This window comes from Macaca fascicularis, chromosome 3, assembly GCF_037993035.2.
Source record: "Macaca fascicularis isolate 582-1 chromosome 3, T2T-MFA8v1.1".
Lineage (NCBI taxonomy): Eukaryota > Metazoa > Chordata > Mammalia > Primates > Cercopithecidae > Macaca > Macaca fascicularis.
The window spans coordinates 361,322-378,750 of record NC_088377.1 but is presented as its reverse complement, the minus strand read 5'-3'; the positions used below and the strand labels follow the sequence as shown (position 1 = coordinate 378,750).

The window sequence follows — 17,429 nt, the reverse complement described above, 5'->3', positions numbered from 1 at the left end:
GACTGGTCAGTGGAAATTATCCAAAATGAAGCAGCAATGAGAAAACTGAGCAAAGAACCAACTGCCTGTGGCACCGCATCAAGCAGAGTCTAAAATACATGTAATTTGAGTTCTACACAGAGAGGAGAGAGAGAAGACTCAGAGAAAGTATTTGAAGAAATGATGGCCAAAACTTTATCAAATTTGATGAAAATGATGAATCCACATTTGTTCTTATTGGAGTAGAGCTGGGGAGGAGTTTATAAAAAGCTTCAGAGATGATGCTTACTTGGGAGATAACTTTTCTAAGTTGATGGTCTCATTATCAATCAACTTAGATATAAATTTAAATTTCCCCCAGATTTTCTCCCAAATTTCCAGCAATTCTAAAAAAGCTTTTTGAAAATAAAATAAATTTCATGAGAGGATTGTGACCATTTTTTAACCTTTTGTTCAAGCCCAGAGTCTGCCTCCCTTGTCCATCCTCCCAGGACATGTCTCTGAGCTACAAAGGGGACACATTCTCCCTCATGAGAGGTGACGCTGCAGGGAAGACAGGAGGCCACAGACTCACCCGTGTTCGTTCAGCGTCACTGAATACAAGTTCCACTTGCGGGAATGGGTTAGAACATCTGTCTTTAAGTAGCAACACAGTTAATGAGCAAGCAGGACAAGGAAGAATAGATTGTGCCCTCTGTGTAATAGAGAATTTTAGGAGGAAAAGTTTTCAAGAAAACAAGAAGAAATAATATCCTAGATCCTATGTTATATTCAGAGAAAGAGGACCTTTGTTCTGAACCAAAGTTCTATAAGGTAGAGGAACACTTGGCTCCTCACAAGAAATGACAAAGCAAAGGGAGGCAGGAGCACTGTGGTCGCGTTAAGGACTCTCCCTGGAGAATAACAGAGCCAGGCAAGGGGACTGGTGCCATCTCTTTCCACGAGCAGCCTGGGACAGCAAGGAGCCAGGGTTTGCACCTCGGACAGGCACACTCCCAGGTGAGCACCTGGCTCACCTAATGCACCTGTGTCGAGCAGGTGCCTCTCGCCTCTGCCTGAGGTCTGAAGGCAATGGTGCAGCTTTCACCAGGACAAAGGGTTAACCCAAGTTACCCCTTTTCCTCTTGTGGCCACAGCCTCCACCAGGGTCCCAGCAGGTGCCAGGGGGCCTCTCACCCTCGCTTTGTAACAGCAGCCACCACTTGCCTGCAAAGTAGTCCTTCACCTTCAGGTAGCCCACGATCAGCCTGAGGACGGACAGCTTGTCCAGCCGTGCACGCACGTCCTCGGGGAAGGGTAACAGGTTGGTGAGTCGGCTCAGCTCTTGATTCAGTCGGTCCCGGTGCCTTTTGGAAGGGTTGGTCTTGGCTCCCTCTGGAGGCAGTGGCTTAGGACTTGGGGGAGAGAGAAGAATGATCATGGCCCCACTTTCCACTGCCATTTCACTCCTGCATCACCCCAGGGGTTCCAACACCATGCCCTGCACTGTGCAGCCCAAATCCCTGGTGTTCAGAGGCAGAATCCCTCATCCTGTAGTCTCAGGTTCTGCTCATCCACGATGCCCCACCACTCCTCTGCCCTCACCCCTTTCCTCATCTGTTGGCTGGAGCCCCACTGGGCCCTGGGCACCTAGAAGGCTCCTTCACACCCAAGCACGAGGGTTAGACCTGGCAGCCCTCAAAGTATCAGGGCCGGCCCACTTTCCCTCCCATTTGCCCCTGGCCCAGTGCATTTGCATCCACATGTAATTTTTAAATGAGAAAATCTCTGTATCACAATTAACACTGACCAAACTGAAACTCCATTTAGGAAAGTATAATTTATTAGGAATTGAGCATATGCACACGCACACACAGAGAGATACTTAACATGTACCTATGTGTGTGCTTTCTCTTTTCTTCTCTGTGTATAAAACACACACACATGCTCATGGACACAGGGACATTATCTCTTTCCATACATACATACGTACGCACATGTAAATTCTCTGCGTGTCCATCCATCTCTACAATCTTCCATCATCAACATGCAGGGAAGAATGATTCCTGGGAGGCTGTAGTCACCACTCATCCATCTTTATTCTTACAGGCTTCTCCTCTGGGTTTCACATTCAAAAGTTTCCACATTTCCCACAGATGAAACCAAAGTTTTCATGTGTAGCTTTGAAAGAATATCTGGAGGCTCTGTGTTCCCAGTGCCCCAACCCTCATCCCTCAAAGCCCAGCACTGGCCCACAGGACCGGGTCCACCAGCCATGATTTCAGCGACATTCATGAGCAGTTAGTTCACCCAAGTAGCACGACCGAAGCTATTTCTACTACCTCACCTCCAAAGCAAAACACAGTAGCACTCCCTAGAGGACAGAAGGAAGCTTAAAACATGATAAGCAGCAAAATATAATTTTTTAGAAGGCCAGGTCGGGTGTGGTGGTTCACACCTGAAACCCCAGCACTTTGGGAGGTGGGAGTTCCAGGTTGGGTGTGGTGGCTCACGCCTGTAATGCCAGCACTTTGGGAGGCGGGTGATCACCTGAGGTCAGGAATTCAACACCAGCCTGACCAACATGCTGAAATCCCGTCTCTACTAAAGATACAAAAATTAGCTGGGTGTGGTGGCACATGCCTGTAACCCCAGCTACTCCGGAGGCTGAGGGAGGAGAATCGTCTGAGCCTGGGAGGCGGAGGTTGCAGGGAGCTGAGATCTCGCCACTGCACTTAAGCCTGGGTGACAGAGCAAGACTCCACCTCAAAAAAAAAAAAACAAACAAACAAACAAACAACAACAACAACAACAACAAAAACAGAAAAGAAAAGAAAAAAGAAGCCAAACATAAAAAATACAGATGCTGTACTCAACTTTATCTAGATAGATAGATAGTAAGCAAAAATACATAGTAAGCAAAAATAATGAATGAAGTTGTTTCTGCCTCATTTATAAAACACACTGACAGCCTCCGTCTCTCAGGGCTGCTACGCAAGAAACAGCCAGCCTGGCTCAGGACACAGCACCTCAATGCCTGCACACCTTTGGAAACAGGATGGTAAAATAGGGGTCTCCAACTGAGCTGACAAAACTCCTGGGTATGAGTGTAACAAAAGGAATTTCAAGAACCAATTTGGCAACTCTAGACCCCATACTCAGGAGGATAGAAAAAGGGGTGGGAAAGGATTTTGTGAAGAAATTTCCTTGGAAAAGAGCTGTACTTTTATTCCATCTCTACTACTGCTCCCCGCAAAAGGAGCTGGAGAGTCACAGAGCCCTGGGATCTGACTTCGTCCTAGCAGAGGGATAGGCTCTTCTGACAGTAGATCACAGGGACAGACCTTGTTGGTGAGACAGCCCTGCAGAGCTATCTTAGGTCCTACCCAGAAGGGTATGAGGAGACGTCCAACATTCTTGTGACAAGAAAGAGGCATCCTCCTACTTTCCTGGAGACCTGTGCGTGTGTGTGTGTGTGCGTGTGTGTGTGTGTGTGTGTGTGAGAGAGAGAGAGAGAAAATGTCCAATGCTCTTTCAAAGAAGGTAACAAAATCCAGACAGTGTAACATTGCCAATGTTCATCATCCAACCCAAAAGCACTAGACATGACAAGAAGCCAGAAAATGTGACTTGTAATGAAAAAAAATCAATCAAATCAAACTCAGAAATGACAGAGGTGATGCAATAGACAAACACTTCAAAGCACTTTTTACAACTATGCTGAAGAATTTAAAGCAACACATGAACATAGTGAGGAGAGAAAAGAAAGTTATTAATCAAATTGAACTATGGAGATAAAAAACACAATATCTGAAAATAAAAGTTTGTGAAATGAGCTTAACAACAGACTAGACTCTACAGAAGGAAAGATTAGTCAACTTGAAGACTAGCATGGAAATTATCCAAACTGAAGCACAGGAACAGAAAAGGCTTATAAAAGGTAAATAGAGCCTCAACGACCTTTGAACTATATTAAGCTGTCTAATATACACGTAATTTAAGTTGCAGAAAGGCGAAGGGGCAAAAAATTTTCCACAAAGTAATGGCTGAAAAATTTCCAAATTTGACTAAGCCCAAATTACAAGGAAGGAAGTAAATAATAAAAACAAAAGCAGAGCAATAAAATATAACGGGCAAACATAAAATAAATCAGCCAAACTAAGGTTTGAAAATATCAATAAAATCAATAATCATTTAGCTGGAATAATCAGTCCTGTCCCCCCAAAAGAGAAAGTGCAAATTACCAATAGAAATTAAAGAAGAGAAATAACTAAATCCTATAGGTATTAACAGAGAAAATTTCACATACTTGGAACATGGCAAGATTTCTTATGTCACAAAAGCACCAAGTATAACAGAAAAAAAATTGGTAAGCTGGACTTCAAACAAATTAAGAGACTGAAAACACAAGCCATGGTCTGGGAGAAAATATCTGCTGTTTCTCTCTCTCTCTCTCTCTCTCTCTCTCTCTCTCTCTCTCTATCTACCTACCTACCTATCTATATTTGACAAAGGAATTGTATCCAGACTATATAAAATACTTTTACAAACCAATTATAAATGAGCAAATAATTTGAACAGACACTTTGCTAAAGAAGATATACTAATGGCCAAAAAGCACATGATATCATAGTCAACATCATAATTCATTAGAGAAATGTGAATTAAAATAATCTACCTGTACACACATATTAGAATGGATAAAGTGAAAAAGATGGACACCACAAATGTTGGAGGGGATCTGGAGTGACTGGAACTCTCATCCACTGGAAAACTATTTCACAGGTTTTAAAAATGTTAACCTTGATCAGCTATTCCACTCCTAGGTACAGTAGTCCCTCCTCATATGTTCCAAGACCCTCAGTAGATGTCTGAACTTTGGATAGTAACAAACTCTATATGCACTATGTTTTTTCCTATATAGTTGCATTGTATAGGGCAGGTAGTGTATACAGCGTGGAGATGCCGGATAAAGAGACGAGTCACATCCTGGGTAGGACACAGCAGGACAGCACGAAATTTCATCATGCTACTCAGAATGGTGCACAATGTAAAACTTATGAATTGATTTTTCATTTCATGTTTTTGGACTGTGGTTGATGGAGGGTAACTGAAACTGTGGAAAGTGAAATCTTAAATAAGGAGAGACTAGTGTACTTATTGGAATGAAACGAAAACATATGTGTACAAAAAGCCTTATACAGAAGTATAGTCTTTTATTCACAATAACCAAAGCCTGGAATCAACCCCAATATTTGCCTACAGAAGAACAGCTAAGGGAAAAAAACCCTGGTATATTCATAAAATATACTACTATTTGGCCATGAAAAGAACCAAACTACTGAAACATGCAACAACATGGATGTCTCTTAATCGTGAAAGAAGCCAGACACAAAAAGTACACACTGTACGATTCCACTTAAGGTAAATTCTAGATTAGGCAAAACTAACCTATAGTGCTAGAAATCAGACCACAGGCAATGGTGGCAGGGCAGGAAACAACTTTCTGGGGTGATAGAAATGTTCTACCTCTTGGTATCTTTTCATTAAATTGACCGAATGGTTTACTTAAGATCTGACCATTTCTCTCTATGTAAATTATATCTGAAAAATGATAAACAAGAAAAAAATTAAAAAATTCTTCCCACAAAGAATACCCTTGGCTCAGATTTTTTTTTTTTTTTTTTTTTTTTGAGATGGAGTCTCGGTCTGGTCTGTCGCCCAGGCTGGAGTGCAGTGATGGGATCTCAAGCAATTCTCCTGTCTCAGCTTCCTGAGTAGCTGGAATTACAGGCACCAATCACCACGCCCAGCTAATTTTTGTATTTTTGGTAAAGACGGGGTTTCACTATGCTGGCCAGGCTGGTCTCAAACTCCTCACCTCAAATGATCCACCAGTCTCAGCCTCCCAAAGTACTGGGACCAGCAGCTCAGAGGTTTTAAAGATGACTTCTGTTGACTATGCAAGGAATACAGATTTCCAAGCTTTACATGAAGAAGAAGAGAAAAAGCAAAAGATCTCCAAATCATTTTTTTCTGTTTTTTTTTTTTTTTTTTTTTTTTTTTTCTTGAGAAAAGGTCTTGCTCTGTCACCCAGGCTGGAGTGCAGTGGTGTGATCACAGCTCACTGCAGCCTCGAACTCTTGGTCTCAAGCAAGTTCTTGTCTCAGCCTCTGAGTAGCTGGGACTACAGGTGTGCATCACCACCCCTGGATAATTTTTACAATTGTTTTGTAGAGACTTGCTATGTTTTCTGTAGGTCTTGCTATGTTGCCCAGGCTTGTCTTAAACTCCTTGCTCAAGCCATCCTCTCACCTCAGCCTCCCAAAGTGCTAGGATTACATGTGACAGCCACCACACCCAGCTCCAAATCATTATTATGGGGCCAGCATAACCTCAAACTCCAATCTAGTAAGGATAGTTCTGTAAATAAAAAGTACAGGCTAGTCTCACTCACAAACAAAGATGCTGAATCATAAATTTAAAAATAAACCAAACGCACCGATAAAGGGACTGCATAGTACATTGTGATCAGGTAGAGCTTATCTCAAGATTCAATTTTAGTTTAACATTAGAAAATCACTAATGTAACTCACTATATTAAAAGACTAAAGGAAAAAATGTGATAATCTCAGTAGATGAAGAAAAGCATTTGATAAAATTTGGCGTTCTTTAATGATTGTTTTTTCAAAAGTCTTAGCAACTTGGAATAGAAGGAAATCCCCTAACCTGCAAAGGTCACTTGCAAAAACCAAAAAAACAAAAAACAGAAACTCACCACAAAAAGCACAGTTGATAGTAAACCATTGGAAACGTACTCTTTGAAACCAAGAGCACAAGAATGCCCACCATTACCGCTTGTTTCAACATTAGACTGAAGGACCTAGCCAGTCCGTTAAGGGAAGAAAAATAAGTGCTACGGTCTGAATGTCACCCAGAATTCATGTGTTGAAACTGAGCATGAGTCTGTGATAGTATTAAGAGGTGGGGCCTTTAGAAGGCAGTGAAGTTATAGATGGGATGAGAGCCCTTGTGAAAGGTCTTGAGAGAATGGGTTTGCCCTCTTCTCCTCTTCCTGAATGTGAAGATGCAGGAAGAAGGCCCTTGCCAGACACCAAGTGGCCGCGCCTTGATCTTGGACTTTCTGTTCCTTATAAGTTACCCAGTCTGTGATATTTTGTTAAAGCAGCACAAACAAATTAGGATATAAAGGCCATTAATAGAAGATTGTAAGAGTGTACCTGGGAGGCTCACAAACTTTCAGCCTGTCAGTCACCCCCTGTAGGGCTTGTGGCCCTGCCCACACAGTTCAGGAGATCTGGGGTGAGGCAGGACTGTCTACATGTCTAATGAGCTCCCAGGTTACCTAGTTCTGCTGTTCTGGATCCACACGTTAAGAACCACTGCTCTAAACAGAAGATTTGTAGGTTACTATGGGCTGCATTTTGCAAAATTCATTTGTTAAAACCCTGAAGTACCTCATAATGTGACTATATTTGGAGACGCATTAAAGAGGTGGTTAATTTAAAATGAGGCCTTGGAGTGGGCCCTACTGCAATGTAAATGGTGTCTTTATAAGAAGAGAAGATTTGGATACACAGGGAGAGACACGAGACACATGCACACACAGAGGGAAGACCCCTGGAGCTCACAGGAAGAAGACAGCTATCTGTAAGCCAAGGAGAGAGGCGTTGGAAGAAACCAACCCTGCTGACACCCTAACCTTGGACTTCCAGCACCCAGAACTGTGAGAAACAAATTTCTGCTGTTTCAGCCACCTGGTCTGTGGTGCTTTATTATTGCAGGCTTAGCAAATTTATGCAAAGATATATTGTTAGAATTAATAATCGGGTTTAATAAAGTTGGTAGATAAGAATCAAGATTCAGAAAACCATTACATTCTTATATACCAGCAACAATGAATTGGAAAAGGAATTTTTAAAAATACATCCTTTACAATTTCATAAAATTTAAAATGTTTAGAAATAAATATATTGTAAGGTATGCAAGGCCTAGAGAAAGAAATTTAGACAATATAAAGGAAGCCACTTTAAAAGACCTGACTATGTGTAGAGACAGATGATGCTTCAACAGGGCAAAGATGTTGATTTTCCCCAAAGACATTCGCAGATTTAATTCAGTTTCACTCAGCATCTCTAGAGGCTTTGTTTTTGTTTATTTTTCTTTTTTTCTGAGGGAACTTAATAAGCTGATTCTATCTCATGATTGTTCTAAAGTTAATATGGATGTGCAGAGATCACAAAAGAGTCAGGCCTTCCTGAAGATGAAGAAACGTGTTGGGGCCATTAAAACTTATTGCAAAGTGGTGAACTTGGTCTGGACTGGGATCCAGGACCCAGGAACACAGCCATGCACACAGAGAGCCGGATTTACGACAGGGTGGGAACTGACAAGCCCAGTCAAAGGCTGGACTTATTGATGACTGTGTTGGCACAATTGGCTTTTCATATTGGAAAAAAAATTGAAATGGGATTCTCATCACACCACATCAAAAAATTACTTAAGGTGGACCATGGGCTTAAAATGTAAACAGCCAAACTAAGAAACATTTGGAAGATAGTAGAGGAGGCTTTTTATGACATCATAGAAGGGAAGGACTTGTAAGCAAGACAAGAAAGTTCCAACCATGAAGGAACAGATTGATACATTTAAATGATTTGAAATTAAGAACTTCTGCTAATCAAAAATACCATGAAGAGAGTGAAAAGACAAGCCACCAACCATGAGAAGATATTTTAAACACCTGGGTTGCTTTACTTGGTCCACACATGTTTAAAGAGAAATATTATATTCTTCTCTCTTCTCACTTCTTCACCCATCCATGTGTCCAGTAGCCCTTGCAGGCTTCTCAGTCTGAATCCCAGATGCTTTGCTACTATTTAGATCACTGTTCACATGTTTTTTTATTATAGCTAAGCTGCCACAATGTCCTCGTAAGTAAATATGACTGCACATCCTTAGGTAATCCTCTGAGGATACATTCTTAGAAGTGGATATGCTGAGTGAAAGCAAAAAGACATTTTTAAGGCATTTGATAATTATTGACTAATTTTTTCCATAAAGGCTGCAGTAAGTTATGCTCTCATTAGCAATTTGAAAATGCTAGCTTCTTCCTAATCTAGAAAATTAGGTGCTATCAATATAAAAAGTCATTTTAAAATGCACAAAATATAAATGTTCACATTAACACATTCATGTCACCAGGATCCTAGACAGTCTCCTCCTCAAAGGTCACTGCCATCCTGGTTTCTAATTCCGTAGATTAATCTTGCCACTTGTGAGCCCTGTGGAAAGGAAGCTGCACAGCTTGTGCTTGCTGGTGTCTGGTTCCTGTCACCCAACGTTATGTCCGAGAAAGTCACTCACGTTTTATGTGTAGCCTCGTTCATGTTTGTTGCTGAGTAGTATTCTACTGTGGAAACAGATGTTGCTTGATGTGTCCATCCTACTGTTGAAAGAAGTCTGGTGGCCTCCATCATGACATTTTCCTACATATGTACACATTTCTGTTCTCTCCAAATGGAAAGCGAATTTGCAGGGTCAACTTTAGTAGGCACTGCTAAATAGTTTTCCACAGTACAAGGTGCCTTCCTACTGGTTGTGCACGGTGGCTTCTGTTATTAATGTAAAAAATGTATCTCATATTTGCCTGTTTTATTTATTTAATTACTAATAATGCCTTTCATATGCTCATTGGCCATTGGTTTGTAAATTGACTGTTAATGCTTTTGCCTATTTTTCATAGTTCTTTCATCATTTTGTACGAGCTAATTTTCTACTAAGCATATTAATCTTATACATGTTACAAATTTTGTTTGCATCTCGATTTTGTTGATGGTGTTTGTGTATGTATTTTCATATCACCTCCATTTTTCTGTTTATCTTTCTTTTTAAAGAGTATCTATCGCCTGATCACTGTAAGAAAAATTTAAAATTCAAACACAATCACTGGAAGTGGTGGCTGTTGATCTTTTGGTGCACACTCTCCCAACCTTGTCCCATGTGAACATAGAAATATGTCACTGCCTGTTGAGTGCCTGCTAGAGGCCAGGCAGAGTGGATGTGGGAAAGCAACAGAGTCATGGAGGAGGCAGGCGGCAGGAAGGAAGGTGTGGACCTTGAAGCCCTCTGGAGCAGAGCTCTGCAGCTGAGCGGGGCCTCAAGGGTTCTGGCCAGAGGGAAAGAGAGGCCTTGCATCAAGAAAGCGCTCCAACTAACCTCCTGAGGGGGCTGAGGAAAGGGAAGAAATGAAGGGAGGGCCCAGGGACCCGGAGAAGCTTCCATTTCTTTTCTAGGTGGAATGAGGAACTGCTGATGGGAGGCACTGCTTTCATCTTTTACAAGATCCTTTGGGAATGGGAGGAGACTGCTAATGGGTATGGGATTTCCAAAAATTTGGGGGTGGTTAAAATGTTCTGGAACTAGATAGTAGGGATGGTTGCACATTGTGAATGTACTGATGTACTTGTACATTGTAAGATGGTTAAAAAGGTAAACTTTATATCACGTGATTTAACACAATGAAAGAAAAAAGACCCAATCTGCTACAGTATGATCAAACCAGAAGAGGTGAGAGCAGGAGATGCAGAACTTCCCAGGAGCTGCTATAAGGGCCACAGGGGATGACGGTAGCCCTGGGCACAGAAACGGGCAGACTGGATATCCTGGGGTGGAATTAGCAGCATTTGGAATGGTTTTCCAGAGGGGGAAGGACAACTCCAGGTTTCTCCACGGGAGGATGGTGACAGGTAGGACAGGCTAGTTCGGATGGACTAAGCTTGAGTTGAGATGAAAGAGGGTAGATGTCACCTCAGTGAATTTGCCCAGGCCGAACCCTGACTGCCATTCAGACTCCCCTCTGTCTTATACCCATATATAATTACTCACAAAATCCTATCTGCATTTTCTTCAACCTACGTGCAGATCCCAGCCACTTCTCACCCTCCATGATTCCCTGTCAAAAAGGCCACCAGGGCCTCTGTCTGGAGTCCCAGGTAGTCCCCCACTGTCCTCTTGACTTCTACCCTCCACCTATCTCTCTCCCTAAAGCAACCAGAACCATCCAACACACCATTCCCCTGCCAGAACCTTCGGTGATACTTTTCCTGAGCCTTCATCTCTCTGCTGTTTCTACCACTCAGCTCCAGTTTTGCCCCAAGCGAAGCCCACCTCAGGGAATTTGCATTCACACTCTCCTCTAGATGGCTTGTATCACATCCTGATGTGTATTTATTATGTTTAGGATGTAGGCTACAGAAGGGAAGGTTTTGTTCTTTGCTGGATTCCTCATGCCTAGGACAGGGTCTGGCAGAGTCAATGTTCAGAAGGAATCTGTGAAATGAGTGAGTAAGTGAAGTTTCTGACTCCTCCCCTTTCCTTATGCTCTGACATTCTTAACATGTTGACTCTTATCTTCCTGCCTTATGGCCACTATGTGGCTGGAGCTATGGTATTGCGTCTGCATCCCAGGCAGAAGTTGGCCATGCCCATTGCCTTGGATCAGGAGAGCAGAAGCCTTCCCAGAACTCCCAGAAGACTTCCACTTGGGTCCCATTGGCCAGAATGAGGTCACATGTCTACCCTCAGCTGCAAGGGAGCCTGGGAAATGGGCCTTGATATGTTTCGCCCATCCTGGTCCATTGCCTGGGCCAGTTGCTCTGCTGCCGAAACCTTGTGCAGATTTGACCCTGGGGAGAATGGGGTTGGAGGTGTTTTGATGGCAGAGGCACATGTTTTGCATGACATCCTTGCACCTTCACTGAGGTCCTCTGTTCCTAGACAGATATGAGTGTCTTTTGCACCAGAGGGTTGCAGGGCTAAGTGCCAGCTTCCATGTTAAGAAAGAAACATCCCCCAAGGTCACGGTAGCTACAACTTGTTCTCTATGTGGTATGAGTAAAGAAACCTGCCAAGCTGGAAAGCTTAGTGGATGCTGAGAGACCTCACAGCCTCTCTGACTCCCCAACCAACTCACACACTAAACCTGCTCTGGACTTGACTTTACCTTGCAAAGGAAGATCAAACCTGTGAGAATAGGCAGCCAAGTCTGCAGGTCTGCACTCCAGCCCCTGATCTCTCCTGGTTCAGAATCTCACCCAGGGGAGGACAGTCTTCCCCTAGCACAAGCCTCACACTTCTTCTGTGGAAGAAGACCTCATGGTTGTTCTGATGACCAAGTTCAACTCCCATCAATACATGTACAGATTCTGAGGGTCTGATGGGAAAATATTTTCCAAGAATGAATCACCTGCTATGAAAAAAAAAAGTTGTTTTAATCCCACTCAAAGGGGAACTGCTGCAAAGATGCTTCTGTTACAAAAGAAATAATATTTAACAAGAAAACAAATAAGAAAAGAGTCATGAAATACTTTTTCTGCCTTAAGGAAAAAAATAATGAGGGCACTTCATGTAGAGAGAGTTTGATAGAAGGCAGTGTCCTTCCATGTGACACAGCAGCTCAAAGCCAAGGCAGGAACCAGAGCTTGAGGCTGGATGGAGCTTACCCCTAGCCCTGGGCTCTTCAACTGAGCGGAGCAGCGAATTCTTTTAAGAAAGCTTGGCAAGACTTGAATTCTAAGTATAAAGTATTACTTTGCAGATATTTGTGGCTTTAGAATTAGGCTAATTTTCAACCACATGCACAGCCTGATTTCAGCGGTGGACGGAGGAGGTCGCCACACCTCAGCTACATCTCCAGGTTGATAACATGAGCGACAGAAGGTCTTCAAGAAAGCATTTGAAAAGACAGTGACGTGTGCAGGTGCTAGAAGCCCAATGTCTGCCTTACAAACCTCGCCCAGGCTCTGTTGCAAAGCATTTTATGCAGATTTTACAAATGATTCTACCCAAAGTCCTTAGAAGTGGGTTACATCTTCCAGTGCCCTAAACCTTTCAAATGCACAATGGCATCCACATTTCAACGTTATGCAGTGACCCAACACAAGGGTGAAAATTGTTGGCAAACCACCACAAAGCTGGTGCAAGCTTCTACACTGTGGTGTTTACAGCTGGTCAGGAGAGAGCCATACCAGGAGGGAAGGCAGCTTGGCAGGTGCCACGTGGGCTCCCAATCAGCTGCCACCAGCTTCAGAGGAGGATGCACTGCCAAGTTGGGAGGGGCTTTGAATCGCTCTCCCCATTTCCCCACCCCATCCTGAGCCCAGGGAGCTCCTGGAGCCCTGACTTTAGCATCCGCGACGCTGTCCCACGTGGCCTGCCCAGCCTTGCCAGCAGGACCAGAGTCTCTTCCACACAGCCATGGGGAGTGGTGGGGAAGAGGCCTAGCTGGGAAGCTAAGACCCAGGTCCAAGCCAGAAGGCCATGCGGCCACCCCACCACCCAGCGAGTCACAGAAATCCCTAAAGCAATGCACTTGGAGCAACTCAGGAAACAAGACAGCACAGTGTTTGCAAATGAGGCCAGTTTTTACACTAGATCACTGTTAACCAACCGCTTAGCTCAGTCCCCCATCAACTGGTTGCAAACCTAAGACGTCCACAGTTCACCATGGTTGGACTCCCCAGACACCTGGAACTCTGTTTCCATCAGGTAAGCTGTGTACTGACCCAAAATCACTGCTAAATGTCCCCATGCCTTCTAATTTCAACTCTTTCTGTTATGATTGCTAATGAAATGAGAGCAAAGAGGAAGTGTTGTTTCTTAGTGAACTATGCTGGATGCTTTGGAAAGACTCGCAGTGTGGCTGCAGAAAAAAAAAGTTGCTGGTGAATTAGTCTACACGTCAGGATCCTATTGAGATGCAAGTGTCTTTAAACTGAAGACAGTACCTTGTGGGTGCGATTTATGCGCGCGCGCACACACACACACACACACACACACACACACACACACACACAAAAGAAGAAGAGGACCCCAACCAGCATCAGAGGATTAGCAAATTGATAGCCATTGATATTTTCAGTTAAAATAAAATATTTAAGGTATTTGTAACACTCTTAAAAATTTCCCATTCTGAACATCTTTTTCAGTTATCCAATGATTACTGGTTCTACTGCCCTGGAAAATAAACTTCTCCTGAGGAGTATGGTTCTGAGATATCTGTGCCCCTACTGAAAAGTTTCATGAGCTTTTGTTTATTGTGGTAAAATACACAGACAAATTTCACCATTTAAAGGCAGTAGATGCAATCACAATGCTGTGTAACCATCACCTATAGCGAGCTCCAGAACACGCTTAGGAAACCCGTCTCCCCTTAGCAGCCACTTCCCCTCTCCCCGATATCCTCCCCCCACCCCCATCTGCTTTCATACTCCCTGGATGTCCGTTCTTCTGGACGTTTCATATAACACTTGTGTGACATTTCATATCTGCACTTTCTTATCGGGCTCCTCTCCTGGCATTTTGTGTATTTTTAAATTACACGGAATGAGAATTGATATCTTGAGATCTTTCGCAAGTTTTTCGGACGCGGACCAGCCTTCTGCATTTGGAAGCTCGCGCGGGGCAGCCGGGCTGTCCCCGGGGTCGCCACGTCCCTCGGGAAGGTTCCAGGACCCGAGCTCTGAGGCCAGCGGGGTCTCCGCAGCCATCGCGGCTAAGTTTCGCACAACCTCTCCCAGGCCCCAACCCAACCTCTGGGCACTGGACGAAGACTCAGGGATTTGTGTCTTACCCCGGATTTCCCATTTACTATTCCTTTAAGGGCGTCTGCCCAAGCCTGGGGCCGCAGCGAACTCGGCGGGGCTGCCTTCCCCATCTCCACGCAGCTCGCTCGGGCCTGACCTGGGGACCCGGAGGGGACCCTGACCCGCCGGGGTCCTCCACCCCGCAGGGCCTCGCATCCCCGTCCCTGTGCATGCGGTGGGGGCTGCCCGCTTGGCCTCTCCGTCGCACCTCCACCTCCGTGACTCGGAGACCTCCGTCCCCGCTGCTGCGCACACCCTGTAAACCCAGCCCTGGTTTGAGGCGCAGGGTCTTGGAGGGCGCAGGTCACAGAACGCGGGAGACCCCAGCACGCCCTTTCCAGAAAGCGAGCGACCCCGGCCGACTCGTGCCCGAACGAGGCGTTGAACTTACTGTCAAGGTTCAAAATCCCCAGCGGCAGGTTCAGGGGTGGGGGTGTCTTTAAAACGAAATCCTTTCTCCCCAGGCTACCCAGGAGCTCCGCGCCAGCGCGCCGCGGGGGCCTCAGAATTCGCCGCCAGAGCCGCAGGGAAGGGCCGCGGACTGGGGGACAGGCCCGGCTCGGGGGCCGCGGGAGGACGCAGGGCTGCCCCCGCCTTCCTCTCTGCACCCCGGGCCCGGCCGCCCCCACTGCCCGACGCGGTCCCCATCCCAGGCTCGGTCCCCAGAGGCGCCGCTCGCGCCCCTCGGCCCCGCGTACCTCCTCCGCGCCGGCTTTCTCCTCCTCTTGCCGGCGTACTTGGCCCCGGTGGACAGCATGGTGTCTGCAGGCGGCTGCTCCCCTCCCGGCCGCACCGAGGGGACGCGGTGGCCGTGGGCTTGGGCCGGGGGAGCGGCTGCCGGGCGCCCGGGAAGGTGCGGCCACCCCCACGCGGAAGGCGGCCAGCGGGTCCCGGTGCGCGCGGCTCCCAGCCCGGGGTCCGCAGCTCTGGGGTCCCAGCGCCCCGCCTCCTCCTGGAGCGACCAGCGGGACCTGCCGTCCCCCGCGGCCGCCGGGCCGGGACACCCCGAGGGATCTGCGCGCGCCTGTTTCCGAGACGGGAAGGCGCTGGGGGCTCGGCAGCCTGAGGGACGGGTTCGGGGAGCGTCCGGTGAGCCTAAGACGCGCCTTCGCCGGGGTCGCCGGGTGTCTGCCTCTCACTTAGGTATTAGGAACCGTGGGACAAATCTCGGTTTTCCTCTGGGGGTGGGCGGAGGCTCAAAACTGGACGGCGTTCCCCTGGAGGACTCTGATCAGACAAGTAGTGGTTTCCTCATCGCCAGGTGTGCGCGAAGGGTGCAGGTGGCCAGCAGGGACAACACGGGGCGAATTCGGAAAGCCGGTGCGTCCGTGGACGGTCCACTTGGAAGGAGTTGGGAGAAGTCCTTGTTCCCACGCGCGGACGCTTCCCTCCGTGTGTCCCTCGAGCCACAAAAAGCCCAAACCCTAACCCGCTCCTTTCTCCCGCCGCGTCAGTGCAGAACCCCGCGGTCCCCGGGCGGGGAAGTCCGCAGGCGTCGGGACAGACACGTCCTCTGGGAGCACAGAGCCCCTCCGAGCGAGCAGCGGGGACGCTGGGCAGACAGGGGACCGCGGGGTCCGGGTGGAGAGGACCCGCCCTCGAGCCGGCCCAGCCCTGACGCTCAGGACCGCCTCCAGCGGGAGGTCTGCGCCCTGCTTTAGACCCTTCTTGGGAGACTTCATTGCCGTTGTTTTGCAAATACCCGCTGCGCTTGGACGGAGGAAGCGCCCACGCGTCGACCCCTGGAAACGAAGGCCTCCCTGATGGGAACGTCTGCGTCCAGGAGCCTTTATTTACTCTTTATTCTGCCCGATGCGTGCACGTGTGTTAAATGCTTCAGATGCTTTTGGGAGGGAGGTGTTACACAAATAATGGAAATGCCTCCTGGTCTCGCCACGCTAGGTGACAGCTGAGGTGCGGCTTCTCCAGGGCGGAGCCTCCTCGTTGTCCAGAGCTGCTTGTCGAAGTCTTCCCAGGGCCCCTGACTTGCACTGGAAACTGCTCACCTTGGCACCGGCATGTGGAACAAGAAATGCTTCTGTTTTCATTCGTCCTAGTGTTCATAAAATGGAAAACAATGAAGGACATACAAAAACATTAATAAAATAAATTCGTGGAACTAGATTCTTCAGAAAGTACAACAAACACAAAATCCAAGTATTGCCATGTCGGCAACACATTCCTACTTTAAGTTGTATGAAGTTAATTGGAATAGTGAAGAACAAAAGTGGATGTGGGGCAGATCTGCGTCCTGCATGCGTCTTGCAGCCAGACTGTTCCAGCTGTTCCAGACCTCAAAATAGAGAGGACCCAGGTTTTCTAAGATCAAGTCGCTTCGCTCTTAACTGCAGTGGGTGGAGTTTGGGGATGAACCTCTCCTCAGCTCCCATCGCCCCTCTCCAGCGTCCCTGGGTGCAGCCCCTCCGCCGCCACAGCTGGAGACTTCCAAAGGAGGCAAGCAAGCCTCAGCGATCCCACGGAGGTCCCATCGGCCCTTTCCACGCTTTTCTCTCTTCAAGCTCCTCCTCCTTCTTCTTTGCTCTCTTCATAATCGAATCTAGGCAAGGATTTCAGTCTGAGCTTTGACCAAGGACAGTAACTGGGTCCAGGGATGGAAAACGTTGCTTCTAGGTCCCGTTTTGCTACAGCCTGGCAAGAGGACTGTGATCAGGCCTCAGTTTCCATCTCTCTAAACTGAGGAGTGCTGTGCGGAGATCTCTGCCTCCTTTACAGTATTTCCTCCAGTTATGTCTTCGTTATTAGAGCCGCTGACTTCAAATGACGTTTCATAATGATGACCATCTC

General features: G+C 46.5%; 1 protein-coding gene across 1 annotated transcript; it reads right to left on the bottom strand.

Annotated features, from left to right (window-relative positions):
* Positions 1-95: 95 nt before the first annotated feature.
* LOC141409779 (aryl hydrocarbon receptor-like) lies at positions 96-16,186 on the bottom strand. Its single transcript, XM_074033816.1, has 2 exons — positions 15,323-16,186; positions 96-1,373 (listed from the first exon to the last, which is right to left on the bottom strand). Exons 1-2 carry the CDS (start codon positions 15,379-15,381, stop codon positions 1,079-1,081), a joined length of 354 nt encoding a protein of 117 aa, XP_073889917.1. The 5' UTR covers positions 15,382-16,186; the 3' UTR covers positions 96-1,078.
* Between the last annotated feature and the right edge of the window lie 1,243 nt (positions 16,187-17,429).

Bases quoted from the DNA above. Each gene is read 5' to 3' on its own strand.
- LOC141409779 (XM_074033816.1), bottom strand. From the start codon at position 15,381: ATGCTGTCCACCGGGGCCAAGTACGCCGGCAAGAGGAGGAGAAAGCCG. The intron at 1,374-15,322 runs GTACGCGGGGCC...CTCTCCCCCAAG, and splicing joins AGAAAGCCGGCGCGGAGGAG to TCCTAAGCCACTGCCTCCAG.